The sequence below is a fragment of the Stegostoma tigrinum genome, chromosome 26 (genome assembly GCF_030684315.1).
Source record: "Stegostoma tigrinum isolate sSteTig4 chromosome 26, sSteTig4.hap1, whole genome shotgun sequence".
NCBI classification, from domain to species: Eukaryota; Metazoa; Chordata; class Chondrichthyes; order Orectolobiformes; family Stegostomatidae; genus Stegostoma; species Stegostoma tigrinum.
The window spans coordinates 2709317-2730652 of NC_081379.1; the positions used below are offsets into that span (position 1 = coordinate 2709317).

Genomic DNA, 21336 nt, shown 5'->3' on the forward strand with positions numbered 1-21336 from the left:
GGCACATCCACCCACTGACTACCTTATGGCTCTTTCTGTGTCTTTGTTTGCCTTTGGATCCCATGTCACTTGACTAAGCTTAGTTGTTTTAACATAGAAACATAGGAGATAGGAGCAGGAGGAGGCTATTCAGCCCTGCGAGCCTGCTGCACCATTCCTTGCGATTATGGCTGATTGTCCAACTCAATAGCCTAATCCTGCTTTCTCCCCAAAACTTTTGATCCCATTTGCCCCAAAGTGCTGTATCTAGGTGCCTCTTGAATGCATTCAATGTTTTGGCATTGACTACTTCCTGTGATAATGAATTCTACAGACTCACCACTATTTGGGTGAAGAAATGTCTCCTAATCTCCATTCTAAATCATCTACCCCAAATCCTTAAACTGTGACCCCTGGTTCTGGACACACCCACCATTGGGGACATCTTCCCTGCAACCACCCCGTCCAATACTGTTAGAATTTTATAAGTCTCTATGAGATCCCCCTTCATTCATCAGAACTCTAGCAAAATAATCCCAACATAATCAATCTCTCCTCATACGTCAGACGCACCATCTCTGGAATCAGCCTGGTAAACCTTTGCTGCACTCTGTCGAGAGCAAGAGCATCCTTCCTCAGAAAAGGAGGCTAAAATTGCACGCAGTATTCCAGATGTGGTCTTACCAAGGCCACAACACATCCCTGCTCTTGTACTTGAAACCTCTTGCAATGAAGGCCAACATACCATTTACCTTCTTTACTGCCTGCTGCACCTGCATGCTTACCTTCAGTGACTGTTGCACAAGAAGGACACCCAGGTCCCACTGCCCATTCCCCTCTCCCAATTTACAGTCACTCAGGTAGTAATTTAGTAACTTTTAATGCACTAAATCCATTCTTCACCGCCAGGGTTACAAGAGATGTTGTGAAAAATAAATGTGAACAAACAAGCTTCTGCACTCCTCAGTACTAATCCCACAAAAACAAGTCTTTAAATAAAAATGAAACAAACCACCTAGCTTTGCTCCATGCCTGTTCATGCCCTTACCAATAACATTTGTCACTCAGTTTTGAGATTTGAGATAACTTCGGATGCTGGAGATCTGAAACAGACAAAAACAGAAATTGCTGGAGAAACTTTAATTAACCCATCTGGACCTTGACATATCTGTGGGAAACAGTTCCAGATTTCCTCTGCCCTTTGTATGAAGAAGCGTTTCCTGAATCACCTAGCTCTACTTTTTAAGGTTCTTTCTCCTACCCCACCAGAAGAAATAGACTTCATTTACCTATCCTATCAAACCCTTTTAATGATCTTAAACGCCTTGATTAGGTCAAGCTATTACTGTTTATACCTGCGAGAATGTGCGCATAGTATGTGCCGTCCTTGTAATTTAACCTTTTAGGCCCTGGTGTTATCTGGTGAATCTGCATGCTCTCCCTTCCAAGAGTACTGAGTCCTTCCTGCGTATGATGACCATAGTACAATTCAGTACTCCCAGATGCAGTCTGACCAGAAGTCTTTGCAGCTGTAACATAATTTCAATCTCTTAATATTCTTCAGAAAAAGACTAACAGCAATTCACTTTTAATTATTTTTGTATTTACCTTTTGTGTTCTATTGAAAAGTGCAAATTTTTTGAGTCGACACTGAAATAAGGGTATGTCTTATATTGCTTTGCAAGCACTGAAATACATTTTGTACTCACTATTACAGGAAATGTGGCAGCCAACTTGCACACAGCAAGGACCCATAACAACAGTCAGCTCTTAGTGATGTTGGCAGAAGGCTAAATGTTAGCCCAGATGCTGGTGGAGAGTTTCCCTGCTGTTTGCATAGTGCCTTGGAAGCACTATGCTCATGACCACCTTATCAAGGCTAGCTTGGGATATGCAACAAATGTTAGCCTTGCCACTGCTAATTCTAACCACTGAAATAATTATTTTGTACATAAGCCCACCTGAGACAGCAGGCTGGGCCACAGCTTAACGTCACATCAAAAAAAAAACCAGCACCTTTGATAGTGCAACATTCCTCCAGTGCTGAACAGTGTAAGGGACTTGGATTGCAGACTGTAGTCTTTGAAATGAGATTAAGAGACAGCATGATCTTTTATGGTGCTAAGTAATTTTTGTAATGCACTGTGATACTTTGCCTTCAAGCAGAGTTAATAAATTCAATTCCCAAAGTAAGCATGAATTTAGTATTTATGATTTTTGTTCTTCAAAAAAATGTCAAGGTTGTTCCAGCCTGTACAGTATGGCCAAAAGCCAGATGACCGGACAGTTGTGGTCGTCGGTACTCAGCCTCAGCGGGCACCCAGCACAACTTCAGCTGCAACCCATCAAGGGCAAGCACGTGGCAAGTCTTCAGCTGTTGCGGTGCCTGCTTCTCAGGTTATGACTTCTGCCCAGGGTAAGAAACGGCTTCATTCCTTCTAATGAAAGAAGTTGAGCAAGGCTTATAAGTCAATAATGGAGTTTCATGACTAGCTGCAGTTCCATTGATGATACAACACTTTTCCTTCCAATTTGTACTTGAAATCTGCGATGGTAACTTTGACAAAAAGATGAGGGAAAACTGGATTTTAACAGGGTGAATGATAAATTAGTCTTAAACATTTGTCCTGATTGATTCATATTTGTTGATCAGCAAATATTAAAGTGTTTATTAAACCATCAAATGATCTTCTGCTTGTAAAGATTAAATCCAGTGTGTATCATTAAAGAATGAATTGTTAATGCGACGCTCTTCCCTGGTAAATCTGTTCTTCATTGAAACTTGGTGCATTAGGACGTTTACTGCCCTGTAAAATCCTTGCAGTTGTAATGTAGCACATAATGTTGTAAGTTTTTTAATAACATAAACAGATGTTTTGAATTCAGAAAGCTCCTGTTGGGAGATTTTTTTCTGCAATTCCTTTTTCTGAAAATGAAAATAATTTATTGTGTCACTCAGTCTTGATTAAACAAGAAGATGCTATTTCCCGGCAATTCAGCATTGGGCTTATCTTCTCAAATCATTAAGGTAAAGCTCACGTCAAACTGCACAGAGGGGCCGATGGCCCTAATACACATTTGTGTTGTCCAAATGAGCAGTAACCTGCTTAGTCTTTAGCCTGTCTCGCTTTCCTCCCTCCACTCCTTTCTTGCCAGGAAGATGTATCGGCCCCCTGTGCTGTAGGGAAAATTATCCTCCATGTTTTGAGTGCTTTAGGGTCCTTTTCGCTTTACACTGGAATATGTAGCTGGTCATGAAATGTTCGACACTTATTCTAATTTGGGGAATCCGTACCCATTCTTAACTAGTGATTGAACAGTTTTGTTGAGCTTAAAGAGGTTATTAAGCATAGCAATGAATACTCAAATACTTTATAGAAGTTCTGCATAATGCTGTCCACATTAATAACAGCATGTGGTTTGGCTTAAGCAAAGCTTGTAAACTAACTTAGAAATCCTGTCATGAAAATGTTGTTTCTCTTTTGTTTTCTCGGATATTTCTTAGGTTTGCAGGTGTTATTCTCATTGATGTTTTAAAATTATTTTTGTAACGTTATTTACGTTTAAGGAAGGGAAGTATATATATGCTGTGGCAGATGTTACCAAATGCTGAAGTAGGTCATTCACCCCTTTCAGCCTGCTTCAGCAAGACCAAGGCTCATCTGCTTTTGTTTTGAATTCTACATTCTCATCCATCTCAAACAACATTTTATTCTCAATTTAACAAGCATTAAAAAGACCCAAAATACTTGCTGCACTAAGTACTGAGGCAGTGAGTTCCAAAGTTTCTTGACCCTTTGAGAGGAAAAAATAGTTCTCCTATATTTCTGTGTTAAAAGACTGACCCCTAATTTTAGGGCAGCACCCTCTTGTTCTGGTTTCTTCCACGATAGAGAACATTCTTTCCACATCCACCTTGTGAAGACTGTTCAGGTTTGTACAAACTTTAAGTCATCCTTCATTCTTTTAAACTCCAGTTGAAACGAACCCAGCCTGTCCAACCTTTTCTCATAAGATGCTGAACTCAGTTCGGGTATCAACCTGGCATTTTGTGGAAATGTTTTAATATTTTCTTATGTCGAAGAGGAGGAGCTGGAGATCCTGATTTTTCAAAGTTTGTTCATCTGATATTAATCTCAATTGTGACTGTATCTCCCTAAGCGTGGACATACCACATAATCAGATCAAGATGTGCAGGTGCTGGTGTCGGTCTGGAGTGGATAAAGTCAGAAATCATCTGACCCTGATTCATCTGATGAAGGAAAAGTGCTCCAAGAGCTTGTCATTTCAAATAAATCTGTTGGACTATCGTGTGGTGTTGTGTGGCTTCTGACTTAGCCAGATCACAGTTGACCTGGCTGATCAACTCCACACACCTTTTGCCTAATCTTCCTTAGTATCCTGGTTAATAAAAACCTGATTGGTCTCTGTTTTAAAATTAGTTATTGATCTAACATTGTTATCATTTGAAGAATGAAGTTCCAAACTTCTAGCAGCATTTCCTTGAAGAAATGTTTGCTAAAAGTTTTGGCAATTTTTAGACTATTTAGAAGAATGGGAAGTGATCAGATTGAAACACATAAATTTTTCACTGGGCTCAACATGGTAGATGCAAGATGTTTCCCCTGGTTTGGCATTTTAAAACTGGGAATGCAATCTTAGAATAGGGTTTTTACCATCTAGAACTGAGATGAGGATTTTTTTCATTCATGGGAGGTAAATCTTAGGAACTTTCTACCTTTTGGGAGGAAGCTTGGTCATTGAGTACATTCAAGACTGTGATCAATAGTTACTGGACTTTAAAGAGCTATCAAGGGATTATGGAGATGCAAAATGTGTGGAGGTAGATCAGCCATTATGAAGTTTAGTGACAGAGCAGGATCGAGGTCCCTAATCCTGGCATCCCCAACTCTTTCACCCAATCTCCCACATTTCCCCTGTAAGCTTGGAAGCTTTGATCGAATCATTCCTTATCCTTTTAAATTATAAGAAACACAAATCAAGTTTTTATTATCCCTACTTTGAGTAATAAAGACCATTGACTTGGCAGATTTTGAAGATTTCATTTGGGGATGCCATTGACGTGAGTGCCTTAAGAAAATATCATTCATTCACGGGTGAAGGCAGGTCCTTCGCTCATTGGCTCATTTGAAACGTCAGCAGATATTTTATGGCAATTTTTGTCAACGGAGGTCTACCGTTGCGTTCCACTCACAGGGTCAGTCCGAGGGCATTGGCCCCAAGACTACGTCGGCTACAACAGAAGTCAAACCCCCGCTGATGGCATTGGACCTAATCACTCACTAGCTACCCGGCCAACTGTGCTACCTGGCCCTGTATGAGCAATAATGGGAAAAACATTTTATTTTCTTAACGTTTTCTTTTTTAGTATAGAATTTTAAAAAGGGTTATAGTGGTGGGGGAAGGGTTATGTAACTGGGTGAAGTGATTGGGGGTAGCAAGTCAAGTACTTCAGTCACAGTAGTGTTTCGCTGCTTGTGCAAGAATGATTCTGGATGGCTTTTGTTACTGAGCCTATACTGTCTTTGTTGCCAGTAATTTTCTGGCTGCCATCAGGAATGTGTCTGTAGCAGCAACTTCAGGTTTCTGCAGACAATGAAAAAGGAACAGGACTAGACCTCGTGTCTCTTCCTGTCATTTGAACAAGGATCTGACTGATCTTCTATCCTAAATTCATTTATCCCAGGATGCCTAGATTCCCCTAGAAATGGATAGATTTCTAGTTACTGTCTTGGATATCCTTAAATACTGAGCATTCAGTTTTCTGGCATTGAATTACAAAGATTAACAGTCACCAGCTGAAGAAACTTCTAACATTGCCATCCTAAATAGCTGACTGGTTACCCTGAAGCTGGAGGATCCACAAGGCTGTCATGAGATACATCAATGCACTGCACAGGCAGTTCATCCTTCAGAACTCTTTCTCATTTTTCTTATAGTATGATTAACATGTGTGACACATGTTTGCATTCACTCATTTGGATTCAGGGAAGGTTTGAGCCGTCTGGTCTCTTGTGACCAATTCAAAGTGCGTTAGGACCTATGAAAGTGGTTAAACGGGCGTACAGCCTAGCTCTGGTTGTATCTCAGACACCTGCAAGGCTATGTGAAATTTTTTTGTTCTTATTTGTTGAGATGACTAATGTCCAAATGCATCTAATGCAACAGTATATAAAAAAAAATTTGCATTTTTAAAATGATCCCTGGCATTCAAAAGCACTTTACAACCAGTGAACTTTTTGAAGTTTAGTCATTATTGTAATGTCAAGGCGCTAAGCAAATTTGAGAAAACAAGTTTTGCATACAACGGAAACATTAAGTTACCTATTTGCTATGGGTGTTGAATGAGGAAATTTAAAAAAGTCATCTTTCTCTAATGAGAGAGCACCCTTATGGCCTGGAAGGACTATGGTGACTTAACCTTTATGACTGAAGAATAAAGTATGGGCTAGGACACTGGGGAGAGCTCTGTTTCTTCTCTTCATAACAGTGTCCTGACTCTGACTCAGTCTAACCGCTTATCTGAAAGATGGTATGTCTGACAGTGCAGCATTCGTTCAGTTCTGTACTGTGATTGTCAGTCTGGATTACATGCTCAACCCACAGCCTTCAGATTCCGATAAGAATGCATCAGCCAGAGTCAAAACTATATATTGTTATAGTTGCATATACTTTTTTTTATATAATTGAGAAACAGAAGTCTTAAGTTGCACACATTATGCTGGAAGGAAATGGTAGTTAACTTTAGTAATTAGGTGAGTATGTCTTTGATTTTAATCACTATCATCTTAAGTGTTTTTTTTTTGGAGGGGTGGTGAGTTGCAAAGAATGAAATGTGAATATAATTTTGATGAAAATCTGTCATATGTTGGCCAGCACAAACCAACCACTTGTCATTTGCAGCAGCGACTCCATTTCAGATGAATCAGACTACTGCCAATGCACCGGGACAGCAGCAAGCGGTGAACAGCACCATCACCTCTAGCACAGCCAGTCCGGCCCTGGGCAGCACAGCAGGCCTGGTCACCCAGCAGGGACAGGCCGCTTCCCAGGCCTCGCACACGGGTCAGGCCCAGCAACAGGCCTCCACTGCTCACACCGCCCCGACAACCAATGTGCTGCATCAGAGGCTGGTGCTCACCTCACAGGCCCAGGCACGATTGCCTAGTAAGTGGCCTCACAAATATTGCCTAATTCTGCCACTTATTACTGTTGCATGACTCACTCCATTTCTTGCTGGCAAGGGCTGTCCCTCATGATCAGCCAAATTTCCAATCTTTTTTTTCCCAAATTCTCTTTTGCTGCCCTATTTATGCAAATCTCTCTGGTAAGGGACTAATCCACCTGCTGAGATTTTCTTTAGACAAGCTTTGGCCATGGTTCATGGCTATTGAGTACAACACTGTCTTCTGCTTCACTTTTGTATATACGTTGCCCTCTAGCATGTCTTTTGAAATATTGAGTACTGACCTAATGATATATTTGTCCTCTAGATAATGCACTGCCTTTGCAAAAGCTGCTTTTTAAAAATTAGCTGGTTTTTAAAAGTATATTGTTTGGGACTGCAAAAATTTCCAGTTGTGGACCTTTAGTCTTTTCCAAGACATTATTTTGATTCAATTTAAATGCTTAATTTTCTTCGAGAAATACAAGTCAGCATCTAATAAAATGGATGGCTAGTATGAGCTAGTCTGTTTCTAGTTTACATTTTCTAGGCAGGTCAAACATTTTTTTATGAAGATTGTGGTTCAGGTAATTTGGTTTTCCTTACTCAAATTGCATCAAATTCAATGCAGTATTGGTGGAAAGTATACATCACATCACTTAACTTTTATCATAGTTAATCTTATCTCTGCACGCACACAACCCACAGTTGAAACCTGTTTCTAATTTGTTAGAGGTTGTACTACAAGATGGTTTTATTAACTATGAGTTGAGGATAAAGGAAATTAGTTCCAGCCTCTTACCTGAATCTCCCTATCAGTCATACTAATTTGTTAAATCAAACTGCTTTTCTCTGCTGCTGTTAGGTGAAGCTGGGAAAGAAAGATTTCCTTTCCACTTTTAAAAACTATATACAAGTTTAGAAACCCACCCAAATGACTGCACTAATACTGTTTATTTATTATGCATAAAATTCTGGATTTTTATTTGTGATATTTGCAGCATTTAGCAATAGCTGCCAAAGTTCAGTTTATATCATTACCTATTGACGTTAGCTGTTGTTTCATCCTAAATTTAGTAAAGTTGGTTGACCATGGTATGTGAGAGAGGTCTGTGAGGTTAATTGATTTGTCCACTATTTCAAGGGATGATTGCAGTTATAACAGACTGCAGGAGTTTAATGAGCTTTATCTGAGACTCTGCTGTCCTCTTTTGCTATTCCTGCTCTGACATTGCTCTTGGAAAGGCAGTGTAAAAATGCACCTTACTTTCGTAATGCAGATAATAACAGGGTGTCATTTAAGGTTTTACAGGCAACTAATTATAACAGATCTGATGCCACTGTCTGATAGTGTTGGATGTAGGTGTTGTTTTTGAAAAACTTTTGTCACCTCCCATCAGCATTTCATAGCCTGGAAGTGCCTGTCCTAAAGGGAATTTGTTTCATTATTTGGCGAGATGGGAAGCTATAAGTGATGCTTCTCAAGTTAAAATAATAATTAACAAAATAAAGTGGCCAGAAAGTTTGTTTACAAATTTTAGGAAAAAAATACTTTCCGTCAGGGTTTATCTAAAATTGGCTGTGGGGTAAGACGGGGAAGAAAAGAATAAAGAAATCACATTAGAGAAATAACGGCTTTACTTTTGTATGATCTAATTCTGTCTTTAACTCTGTCAGCCAAACTTACGCTTGATCAAACAACATTCTAACAGTTTTCTGATGCTGGAAAGGAGCATGCCAGTAAGGCAGTTATATAATTGAACTAATCATTCAGAAGTATTGATTAATATTCAGAAGCTAGTTCTAATCCCATCACAACAGCTGGAAAATCTAACTGATTAAATAAATCTGGAACAAAAAACTAATATTCACAATAGTGTTGGCGTTTCATTTTTAAAAAATGGCTTGCTAATATCCTTTGGGGAAGGACATCTTCTGTGCCGACCTAATCCGGCCTGAAAAGTGACTTCCGATCCTCAGCAGTGTGGTTGACTCTTAACTATCCCGTGATGTTCTGTAGAGCACCACTTATTCATATTTAAGGTGGCATATTGAAGGCAGTTAGGGATGGGCAATAAATGCAGCCTTGCCGGTGATGTCCATGCCCTGTGAATTAATATAGAAAAACGGACAGTGTTAAGCGGAGAACACGTTAATTCTTGCCTTCATTAAGCCTTGCCAGAAAACTCTATTTTGAACATCAGTGTAGACATATAAATCAATCTTATTAGACAACTGATTGCCTGGCCAGCTTTTTAAAAACTTGATCTCACTTTGCTTTTCCTGCATAAAACTTCTCTGACACCTTGTTTGCGCACTGTAGATGACCTTGCATGAGTAGAGCTTGGGTGCAGATATACTAACTACCAAAGCACAGTGCAGCTGATGTTTTGTTTGTAATTGCATTGCACATTGTCCTTCCCTTGCAGGTGGAGAAGTCGTTAGCATCGCCCAGCTTGCCTCCATAGCTGGTGGGCAAGGACGAGGCACCCAGACTAGTCAGCCCGTGACGCTGCACTTCCAAGGGAACAAGTTTACCTTGTCTAGCAGTCAGTTGCGGCAGCTCACTGCAGGCCAGCATCTCCAGTTACAAGGTATATTCAGCAGCAAGTAGTGACCATGTATATGACTTATCATTTAAAATATATTTGTCTTGTGTACACACACACATTTCTTGCCCCTAAATGTCATTTCTTGTTGTTGTTTTGGTCACATTTCTTACGGCAGCATTTACGTTTGACAATGTGTGCAAAATTGGAATCTCCATGCAGACAACTCTTCACAACATTGTAGTTGCAGTCATGAATACCAAGTAATAATGGATCCCCACTCCTTCTGACATGACATGAGTAATATCAGGGGATATCATTTGATTAAGTGTAGATATAAAGTGATTGCTCCTGGAGATTATTTTCCAACTGCAGAAGGCAGAGAACTCCATCCAGCTGCTAATACAATGTTGAAATTCATTTGTTTTGCAGGCAACATTTTGCCAGATACAGATACTGTAACTCATTGCCCGTATCAAAATTAAAGTCAATATAGTAGTTTCTGTCCTCTACCATATGATTTCGTGGAGTATGAGCATCACTAATAGGCCAGCAGCATTTGTTGCCCATCCCCAATTGTTCTTGAGAAGGTTGTATTGGCTTGTTCAGCCATTTCTAAAGGTAATCTAGAGTTAATGACGCTGTCCTGGCTCTGAAGTCACAAAGGACCGACCAGGTAAGAATGGATGATTTCCTTCCCTAAAGCAGAATGTATATAGGATGGGTATCTATCACAGTCCAGTAGGTACACCCTTTACTACTACCAACTGTTCAGTTCAGATTTATTTATTTAATTGAATTTAAATTTCCCAGTTGCTATGGTGGGAATATAGTGCATGGCTTCAGGTCCCTGGTTTTCTAGTCCAGACACACATCCAAATTACTGCTTTTCCGAGGGCATCAAGCCAAGAATCCATAGGTCTTTCGTCACTCAGACCAAGATACTGAAAACTGCAGTTACCCTGTATTTATGGGTGACTCTTTTGAGAGGGAAATAATCATAGATTCTTTTGAAAGGGAGGAATTAGCTCTTGGTCTATATTAGATATTCATTTGGAAAGAAAAACTCTCTTGGAAGTAGAACCAGCAGCCTTTTTTTCCTGTTGAGTTTTATATAAAGCACCACTTTTAGCTGCCTTAGTGATAATGGGAACTGCAGATGCTGGAGAATCCAAGATAATAAAGTGTGAAGCTGGATGAACACAGCAGGCCAAGCAGCATCTCAGGAGCACAAAAGCTGACGTTTCGGGCCTAGACCCTTCATCACATCTCTCTGATGAAGGGTCGAGGCCCGAAACGTCAGCTTTTGTGCTCCTGAGATGCTGCTTGGCCTGCTGTGTTCATCCAGCTTCACACTTTTAGCTGCCTTATCTTCTTTCCTATCCATTCTGTTTTGCTGATACATTATACCTAAACATTGAAATGTTTCTTAATTACTATCCTCCAGCAGAATTCCCCATGTCAGGTTTTCTTAGTCAGCCTTTAGACAAGGTGGTATTTCTCACTTTTAAGGAATGAAGATACCCACCTCTGGTTGTCTCAATCAGCACTAAACAAAGCAGTTCTGTCATGATTCATTCTGGCCATTACCTTTTTTAATTCAGCAATTCAAGTTTAGAAACTATCTGCACTGTCCCAACCTTGAATGAGAGAGGGAGAGACCAGCAAATACTTAAGACTCTTCGTCATTAATGTTTGAATGATGATCGGTCTTTGTTGAAGGTCGCTGAATCTCCAATCTGACTAAGAAATCTCAGCATCTATTCTGAAGCTAAGAATGTGAACATTTTGGTTGATTGATGTTGAGTTGAACAGGAATGGATGCTTCCAAAAAAAAAATGCAGTGAGGCTGCTATAATTCTGTAGATGCAGTTTTTGCTTGTAATTTTATATTTAAAAGAACTATTTATCATCCATATCAGAACCTTCGAATTTACACAATATAGTTGCAGCTCAGAAATAGCTGTTTGATACGGCAGATCCTGATAAGGTGATTATGGTCCACATGACCCTCATCCCAGTCTCTTCATTTAATCCTAACATTGACAATCTTCTTTCCTTATTCTCAAGTTTATCCAACTTCCCTTTGAATGTCTCTGTTCTGTTCCATCAATACTTCCTGTGGTAGTTGGTTTCACATTTTTCACCATTTTCTGGATAAAAATACTTTTCTTGGATTCTGGAATAGATTTATGAGTGATGCCTTAGTTTTGTGACACCCCATCTGTTGTTACTTTTTCTATTCCCACAACAGCTTTCATATCGTTAAGATTTTATCAGGTCTCCCCTCAGCCTTCTGTTTTGTAGAGAACAAAACTCCTATTTTCTGCTGAAAATTTATTACTTGTGTCTTTTTGTTTGTTGAATTTTTTTTATTAGTTTAAACCTTGGAATAAGATCTGAAATTGATGTAATGTTATATTACTTTTTGGGGACGAGGGTGATCCTGTGGAGACATTGAATAATTTCAGCACTCACAAAATAATTTCTTTGATTTTTGTTTCTACTTGTTATTTGGACATGTTAACAGCATTTATCAGATAGTATCAGATAGTTGAAGAAACACATTACAACATAAACATTCGGACTTGACTTTAATTGATCTATGATTTGAAAACAAAGAATCCAGTTTTCCCAGCATCTGTAGAACATAGAACTGTGCTGAAGATGTTCTATAGATGCTGGGAAAACCCAAATATATCACATGCCTTACTGGTATAGTGGGAGACCTTTCTCTGAGGGCACCACCTCAGATGATTGAAGCTATTCACAACAGATGCTGCATAATGTACTTGCTGCCAAGAGTCTGAAGTCGATAAAAGTCGGGGATCTCTGTGTGCAGTTAAAGAAAGGAGGAAAATCTTGACTCTGCTTTGAAAAAGAACAGGAGATGGGCAACTTCCTACAAAGGAACAGAAATTGCTGGAAAAGCTCAGCAGGCCTGACAGCATCTGTGGAGTGAAATCAGAGTTGAAGTGTTGGGTACAGTGGCCCTTCCTCAGAATAGATGGTAGCTAGGAAAAAGTGGGCTTTTATGCAGAAGACAGGGTGGGAGGAGGGGATAAGGATTAAACAATTGGTGGAGCTGGAGCCCAAAGAGAGAGAACAGTTGGATAGACAAAGGAGTGGATAACGATCAAGCTAGGAAAATTAATAGCTATTAATGGCAGCTGTTAGTGGCTAACAATGTGATCCTATAAAGGAATTCTGAATGTAACAAGTTTTGTATTATGCGAGAAGAATAATTTAATTATTTATTTTAATTTTAAAAAATACAGGTAATGTCCTACAAATAGTATCAGCACCAGGGCAGCAGATTATGCGTCAACAAAGTCAGGCTTTGTTGCAAGCACAATCCCAGAGCAATGCAGTCCAAAATGCCTCTGCAGCAACTGGAAACCAGCAAGGAATAGTACCTAGTTCTGTTTCCACTTCTGTTTCAACACAAGGTGAGTGACTCAGAGACTGTAAATAAAATGCTTTGTTCATGAATTTATAATTGCCCCAGCTTATAACTTTGTTTTTTTTTAAGCATCTTTCCTCACGACCAGAACAGTTAGCAGTTCAGCATCTGGTGAGCAGGGAGCAATCCTAAGGCCAATATCTTCTCTAGGATCTGCTACACAGGTGATCACGTTATTTTTAAACGGGTTTGAGTATTCATTGTTAAACTTGCAAGTTCAATATTTTTAAATTAATCAGACCTTGAACAGTTACGAACGAAGAGCATAAAAGAGGGCTAAATTTGTCCATCTTTATTAACTTAAAAAAACTTTGTGCACGCTTCCTTTCAATTTTTCTAATAAATTCTAAAATTTGTCTGATTATAAATCTCTGGTCTGTAATTTTAGTAGAAAGTACCTATTTAAACTTGTCAGATTGTGTTGCACTCTATTGCCAGTGGGGGCCAGTATAAGGCTTCAAAAGAGAAGGGCATACATAGGGTATTCAGCTATTAAACTGCAACTCTAATTTTAATACTTTTAGAGTTACCCTGCTAACATGACAGACAACTTGTTCAGTGTTTTTTCTCTGTAACACTTGAGAATGTTGTTTATGATTTCTAGGATTCTGTAGAAGAAAAGAAAAAATTCATAAAGGAACGGTTGGACCGAATTTTCTTGATAAATGAGAAACGATGTTCTGTGATGCCTGTCTATGGTACAGAACTGTTGGGAGTTTGCTTCTTGATTGGCGAATATAAACTTACAAAGCTTAAATCAGCTGAGAACGCCTGGCTTTTCTCTGGTTACGTGAACTGCTGCAACATTCAGCAGGCAGTGAGTGACTCCTTTGCTGAAATATCTTGGAAAAGGACAGAATCTTTGTCACAAGCAATCTTATCCATGGATCAGAGGCAAGATAGTATGCAAGACATCATTAAAAGGTGAACAGTATATCGTTGTACAGTAAGTCGTTTGTAGTTAGCTTTACAGAGCATCTCTATATCACAGCCAAATGCCTTGATTTACATCTTCCACTGTATATAATATGAGATGCCAAATTAGTCAGGTGGCCTAAGATGGTGTTTTTTTATATATCAAAGTGCAGAACCCAAAGCAGCTTTTTCATTCTGCTATGAACTTAACCATAGCCTAATATTGAAATAGCCTTGATCTCATCTTTTTGCCCCCAAATTGGTAATCTCACCATGCATTACAGGTGAACGAAGCAAACAAAAAATATGGAATCAAAGCTGAAGGCAGAGAGGGTGCATGGGAAATGTCAGTGAATTAAGGGGATGATATTAAAAATCGTTGAGGTGCATCTGTTGCATTGTTCCCAGTGTTAAGTCTCTGTGTTAAAGAAAAGATGTGCACCTATTTTAGGATGTCCATATTTAGATTGATTGCTAAGAAAAATGGTTAGTGAGATTTATTAACCAAGAAAAGTGAGACAAGAATAGGATATTATTCATTTCCAGCATCTTTCATCGAGCTTTACAGTCATTGACATTTTAAAGCAATATGACTGTTGCCAAATGGGCAAATGCAGCAGTGGGTTGCATGATGTAAGATTCTCTTCCTCTTGCAAAAGAAACAATGAGGTAAATGATCAATAAGCCTGATTTGTGTGATGGAGCAATGTTGCTTCAGACACTAAGAAGTCCTTGTTCCTCTTCAAGTGCTGTCATCGTACCTTTAACATCACTTGAGCAGGACAACTTTGTTTACAGTTTCATCTGAAAGTTGGCACCTGTAACAGTGTACCTCAACCTCGGACTGTGTGGAGTTTCAACATGTATTATATATCCAAGTCTTGGAGGAAGCATGAACCACACCCTTCTGTCTCAATGGCACTGTCTTGTAGGTCCTAATGGGAGTGCTCTGGGGGAATTTGGGTTCAGGAAATATTCTTTACAGGTTAAGGGCTTTGCAAACCACATCGCATGGTTTAGTGTGTGGAGAGAAAAATAGGAAATTTATGCAGCACTTCGTCAGAGATCAGCAGTAGAATTCAATAATAGATGAGCAGAGAGGATGATGGAGCTGAAAATTATGGCAGAATTTAAACATAATTGAGTTTCAGGCTGATGCAAAGCATGAGTATTGGTTTCAGAATCAGAGGAAGGCAGGTATTGAGTGGTTTGAAATCCTGCCCATATGCTGGTATTGAATGATAATGTCTGAGTGAGTATGATCCTGAAGTCACATGTTCATTGTGGACCACTGGTAGTGTTGGATTTTGCAGTTGAAAGTAGCTGTGAAAGATGCATGCACCAGATCTTTGTGCCCATTAAAAGAAAGATTAAAAATAATATAGCTGACTGCATGTTTTTTTAATGGCCTGGTAACTGGGAAGCAGTAGGATTCCTTTTCAGTATTCTCTTTGCCCTTGACTGGTTCTTTGTAAGTTCAGAACTACCTTGGAGGTATTGAGATCATGAGATGACCTCTTTAGAACTGTGATTTTCAAATTGTGTCACTACAGGCCTCCTGTGAGCCTTTGAAAGTGGAGCCCATTGTTTTGTCATTTTGTCAGTTGTCATTTTGCAAAGTCATGTTTTCTTTCAAAACCTCAACCAATGTTTCTATGTCAAATATGGTGCAATGATGCAATTTCCATTTAGGTTGGAAACTTGTGCTAAGAAATATTGTGCCTTTTCCACAGGGTTCACTGTGTTGTTCCAAATGTAGTGGCACCTCTGCCAATTCTGTACACGTTTAACCCTCCACCACCTTATACGCATCGCATGAGGCTATTCCAATCTAACCTTAAACAGGAGCTGGCTCCATACACCCAACAATTGCTGCAGGTTACTTCTACAACAAAGTTACTGTTAACTGACCCGAGGCTTATACAGTTTGACTCAGGTTAGTAAATTAGGGATACTTGTCTCTAACAAAGCTTTAGTAATGAGCTTCAGATAGAGCTATTATTTCGTGCTGCTCTGCATGTATTTCCACTCCTTTTTTGTTTTGTATTAAATGTCCAACTTATTGACAGAATTGGGTGAAAAGCCACATTTCAAGGTGTGGAAGACTTAGCTGGTTTTAAATCCTTGGCAGCAGAGTAGGTAAGCAAACAGTCAGCCAGCAGCTGTGGGAAACTCAGTCAGTTTTTAATGGCCTTCACTCATTGACATCCTGCTGGTCAATATCCAGTTGTAATTTCTGTCTATATACCTTCACATAAGAAAACATCACGGTACGTCACGGGATCTTTATCACAAAAGATTTTTGTCACATAAGATGTGTTTAGGACTGGGGATTAAAAACTTTGTCAAAAATGCTTTACATAGTGAGAGAGGCAATTGGTGGACAGAGAATTTGAGAGAAAATTTTAGTTTCTACTTGGGGCCCAAGAAACTCAATTCGTGATTGTTAATTGTGGAGCAATTAAACTAGAGGAGCTCAGAATTCTTGGAGGATTTACCTAGAGGTACAGTAGGGGCAGGATGGGTTCATGCAGGGTTCTGAGAAATGACACAGTAATTTTCAGGAGCATGGAGGGCCTGCTGTCAGGTCTAGATGGATACTACTATTCCTCTGAACTTACCTAAAGGTTGACTTGTCCTGACGATCAGGACTGCACTTGACTGACAGGGAAATCCCCACTTAAATTCTCACTTGGACCAATGTCATAGTGGCAGCAGGGTCCCAGTGATGGGAGGCCTGTGGACAAGTCTCTCACTCATTTGCGTCTACCTCATGCCCAGTTTTGGCTGAGTCGGGAAGGTTTTAAAATATCCCCCAACTTCCTGTTCTGTTTGTTTGATTTAGTTGAGGGAGGCAGTGATCAGATTGCAGTGAGAACAATTGCCTGGTTAAGCTATCGATGTGATTACTCTTTGCTTAGGGAAATTGGAAGCACTGGCTGTTCTGCTTCATAAACTGAAATCAGAAAGGCGCCGGGTGTTGATATTCACACAAATGGTTCAAATGCTGGACATTCTGGAGAGCTTCCTGGATTACCACAGTTTTGCTTTTGTGAGAATTGATAGTAATGTTCATCTTAATCAACGACAGGTAATTGTTTTAATAAGTACTACTTTGTAGATTAAATATGTTTGTGTATAAAGTATGTTTGTGTAATTCCTTGAAATTCCAATTTTAGTTTCTAATAATGACTCCAATAGTTCAGGTTTAATGGCTTGTGTTGCATTATTTTTCCCTTATGTAGCTGATGCAGACTCCCCCATCCTTACTGCAGGCACAGTGAAAGCTGTATTGTGTACTGTCATTGTCCTGGGGGTAGATAAAAAGCCTTTTTCCCTCCCCGGTGGGAATTAATTTGATATTCTCTGGGGCCTTTAGAACAGGCTGACAACAGTTTATTACAGAAGCCTCTCACTCTTTTAGCAGTGTAAGTAATGACAGAAATCAGCAAGTATTACGATGGTGTAATAGTGTAGTGATTGTGGCATAGAACTGCCCACTCAGAGGTTGCATGATGAAATTTTCATCATGACAGTTTGATTTCTGTGAAGCTGATCATTAGTTGGCTACCACGAGATAAGATTTCCATTGAAACTGTTGGTTTGTTGCTTTTTTTTTATAGAAAAGACCAACTCATTCATTGACCTTTGAGTATGGAGGGTTAAACTTGCCTGTCCCTGCTTAGTTGTTCAATACATTACTTCAGTCCCAGACATGCAGCTGAGCCTTATTACCTCTGCATTTGGGGATTGGGCAGTAAATGATGCATTGGTACGTTGTACGTGAGGCATTATCACTGCTTCCCAAGAACAAATACATTTTTTGGAAATGTACAGTCACTTGAAAGTGGAAGGTATAAACTGAGGTTTAAGGTCAGTTGTCCCCTGCAGAGAATACGACTCCAGGAACCTCAATGATAACAGCTTTACTTTTATAGGACTTACTCAGGTGTGCAGTCCTTAGATTTCTATCTATTCATTTGAAAATAGAGAAATTCGTAAGATGACAGCACCAAAGTACAAACTCTGGTTAAGAAAGTGTGGGGCTGAATGAACACAGCAGGCCAAGCAGCATCTTAGGAACACAAAAGCTGACATTTCGGGCCTAGACCCTTCATCAGAAAAGGGGGATGGGGAGAGGATTCTGAAATAAATAGGGAGAGAGGGGAAGGCGGACTGAAGATGGATAGAGGAGAAGATAGGTGCAGAGGAGAGTATGAGTGGGGAGGTAGGGAGGGGATAGGTCAGTCCGGGGAGGATGGACAGGTCAAGGGTGCGGGATGAGGTTAGTCGGTAGGAAATGGAGATGCGGCTTGAGGTGGGAGGAGGGGATAGGTGAGAGGAAGATCAGATTAGGCAGGCGGGGACAAGCTGGGCTGGTTTAGGGATGCAGTAGGGGAAGGGGAGATTTTGAAGCTTGTGAAATCCACATTGATACCATTGGGCTGCAGGGCTCCCAAGTGGAATATGAGTTGCTGTTCCTGCAACCTTTGGGTGGCATCATTATGGCACTACAGGAGGCCCAGGATGGACACGTCGTCTAAGGAATGGGAGGGGGAGTTGAAGTGGTTCACGACTGGGAGGTGCAGTTGTTTACTGCGAACCGAGCGTAGGTGTTCTGCAAAGTGGTCCCAAGCCTCCGCTTGGTTTCCCCAATGTAGAGGAAGCCACAACGGGTACAGTGGATGCAGTATACCACATTGGCGGATGTGCAGGTGAACATTTGCTTGATGTGGAAAGTCATCTTGGGGCCTGGGATGGGGGTGAGGGAGGAGGTGTGGGGGCAAGTGTAGCAAAGTGCCGGGTGTGGTGGGGTTGGAGGGGAGTGTGGAGTGGACAAGGGAGTCCCGGAGAGAGTGGTCTCTCCGGAAAGCAGATAAGGGTGGGGATGGAAAAATGTCTTTGGTGGTGGGGTCGGATTGTAGATGGCGGAAGTGTCGGAGGATGATGTGTTGTATCCTGAGGTTGGTAGGGTGGTATGTGAGGACTAGGGGGATTATTAACCTTGGATGGCCTGCTGTGTTCATCCAGCCCCACACTTTGTTATCTTGGATTCTCCAGCATCTGCAGTTCCCATAATCTCTGATTACAAACTCTGGTTCCCTTTTTAACCTGAATCAGTCTGTCTGTGTCTTTATGAAGGAGAGAGGTGCTGTCTAATCTTTGTGAACTTTCTGTTTCCAGGTGCTGATGAAACTTTTTAATACAGATAAGCGCATCTTTTGTGCCATCCTTTCTACCCGTGGAGGTGCTACGGGTGTTAACCTGGTTGATGCTGACACGGTTATTGTCTATGACAGTGACTTGAACCCAACCCTGGATTCACAAGTCCAGGAATGGTGTGATAGAATTGGAAAATGTAAAGATATTCATATCTACAGGTATTGTATGAAAAATTGCTTCTTCAGTACTGTGAATTTTTCCTTTATTTCATGTGGGTATCACTGGCAAGGTCAGCATTTGTCGCCAACCCCGAATTGCCCTTGAACTGAGTAGTTTCTTTGGCCATTTCAGGGACCAGTTGAGATGGATATGGATTTGGACTCACATAAAGTACTGTACTTTGCATGATTGCATTCATTATTTTTGGAGCTTGTACTAGATTGATCAGAGCAATTGTTTTCTAAATTGCCCAGAAGCTGCCAGCAACTTGTACAGCCTGTTTAGCATCGCAAGACGTCCCGAGGTATTTTGCAGGAATATTATTAAAGTGTCATCAGCCTGCATACCAAAAACCTGGCCAAAGCATGAGGTTTTAAGGGATCCACCAGACAGTCAGATTTGTGTCCGTGTTGACTGCTATTTTTCTCCGTGATAGCTTCTTTTTGATGAACTGACTCTGAGGAGTGGGTTGTATAAGTATCCCAGGAGTTTACCACTTGCTAGAAGAAGGTCACGTTTCTCATGTATGAAAGAGTACCAAAGAGTCACGTCGTGTGTCTGTTCATATTCTGGATATGATCAACAATGCAACATCTAAATAAGTTATTGGCTTTTTTTCTGAGCTCCTTTTACACTTATGAGACATGGATATCTTTGGCTGGGCCACCGGTATTTATTACCTGTTCCTAGTTTCCCTTGCGAAGGTGCTGGTGCTATTTTCTTAAATTGCTGCAGTCCATGCGCTGTAGGTAGACCCACAATACTGTTATGGGGAGAGTTTGAGAAGACCTCTTAAAAAATATTTTGAAATACTGAGTTTTATGACCAGAAGTGTAATGTACGAGTCAAATTTAATGGTGGTCAACATACAATGTATAAAGTCAACATTATAGTCCACAGTTGGAATAGTACAGTCAGTTTAGAATTTAGTTTAATTTGTTATTTGTAGATTGGGAGAAATTCTTCTCGTGTTCAGTTCTGCCCTTCAGGAGCTTGGTTCTTCCAGTACCCAGTGTAGTCTGTGTAGGATTCAAGTCCCAAGCTAGATGGGTGATGCTCTGTAGTGAACCAGCCCAACTACAGAGTGTCAAGCTCAGGCAACTTGAGATGCACGATTAATCCAGCCTTGTCAGCAGTGCCCATTTCCTGTGGCTGATTATCTTTTTATTTGAATTACCTGCCTTCAAATTTTGTGAAGACACGTTTAAACTTGTAACCAGGTGCTTTGTAAATTTTGGAGTCTGACTCACCTTCCTTGTCTACATCTCCTCTGCAGACTAGTTATCGGCAACTCCATCGAGGAGAAACTTCTCAAAAATGGCACAAAGAATTTGATCAGAGATGTGGCTTCGCATGGAAGCAACTACTGCACAGCTTATTTGCAACAGGTATTTGTCCGCCATTCATTTGCTGTTACTGAGTGAACCCAGGGCGAGTCTGAACATTTCTTGTTATTTTAAGGAAGAACAGTCCTGGGAAAAATGAAGAACAACTTGGGGTGAATTAAATGAGAGTGCATTTTGCACATATTCCCTCAAAAGGTGTTCTTTGTGTTTTGAATTGTGCATCTAGAATTTTTGTTTTTTTGTTTTGCGTGTTTTTCCTGAATAAGTCCGAGCTGAGGATTCATCATAATAATCTTTCTTATCCCTGTATAATGTGCAAAACAAAACGTGTAATTCATCCTCATATGCAGAATATTCTGTTTCAGATGGGCCCCTCCTTTGGCATTTAGCTGAAAGAAAGCTGATGAGATTCCTCGCATATGAGGCCAGCAAAACTATGTGCTAGACAACGAAACCTAAATGTACTGTTCCAGACAGTGAAACGATTCGGTTGATTTTTCTGAGGCCGTGTTATGT

At 40.3% G+C, this 21336-nt stretch overlaps 1 protein-coding gene and 1 non-coding gene across 2 annotated transcripts in view; both read left to right on the forward strand.

Annotated features, from left to right (window-relative positions):
* ep400 (E1A binding protein p400) overlaps nt 1–21336 on the forward strand; it is a 135839-nt gene that overhangs the window by 65521 nt on the left and 48982 nt on the right. Inside the window, exons 23-32 of the mRNA XM_048555918.2 lie at nt 2220–2395; nt 6877–7167; nt 9595–9759; nt 12993–13163; nt 13247–13341; nt 13782–14101; nt 15826–16028; nt 17014–17183; nt 19277–19473; nt 20751–20862. Of these exons, the coding sequence (XP_048411875.2) occupies nt 2220–2395; nt 6877–7167; nt 9595–9759; nt 12993–13163; nt 13247–13341; nt 13782–14101; nt 15826–16028; nt 17014–17183; nt 19277–19473; nt 20751–20862 (1900 nt within the window). The remainder of the gene's footprint in view (nt 1–2219; nt 2396–6876; nt 7168–9594; nt 9760–12992; nt 13164–13246; nt 13342–13781; nt 14102–15825; nt 16029–17013; nt 17184–19276; nt 19474–20750; nt 20863–21336) is intronic.
* LOC125464384 (small nucleolar RNA SNORA49) lies at nt 17348–17485 on the forward strand. Its single transcript, XR_007250015.1, has one exon. It is a non-coding gene; the product is annotated as a small nucleolar RNA SNORA49 (small nucleolar RNA).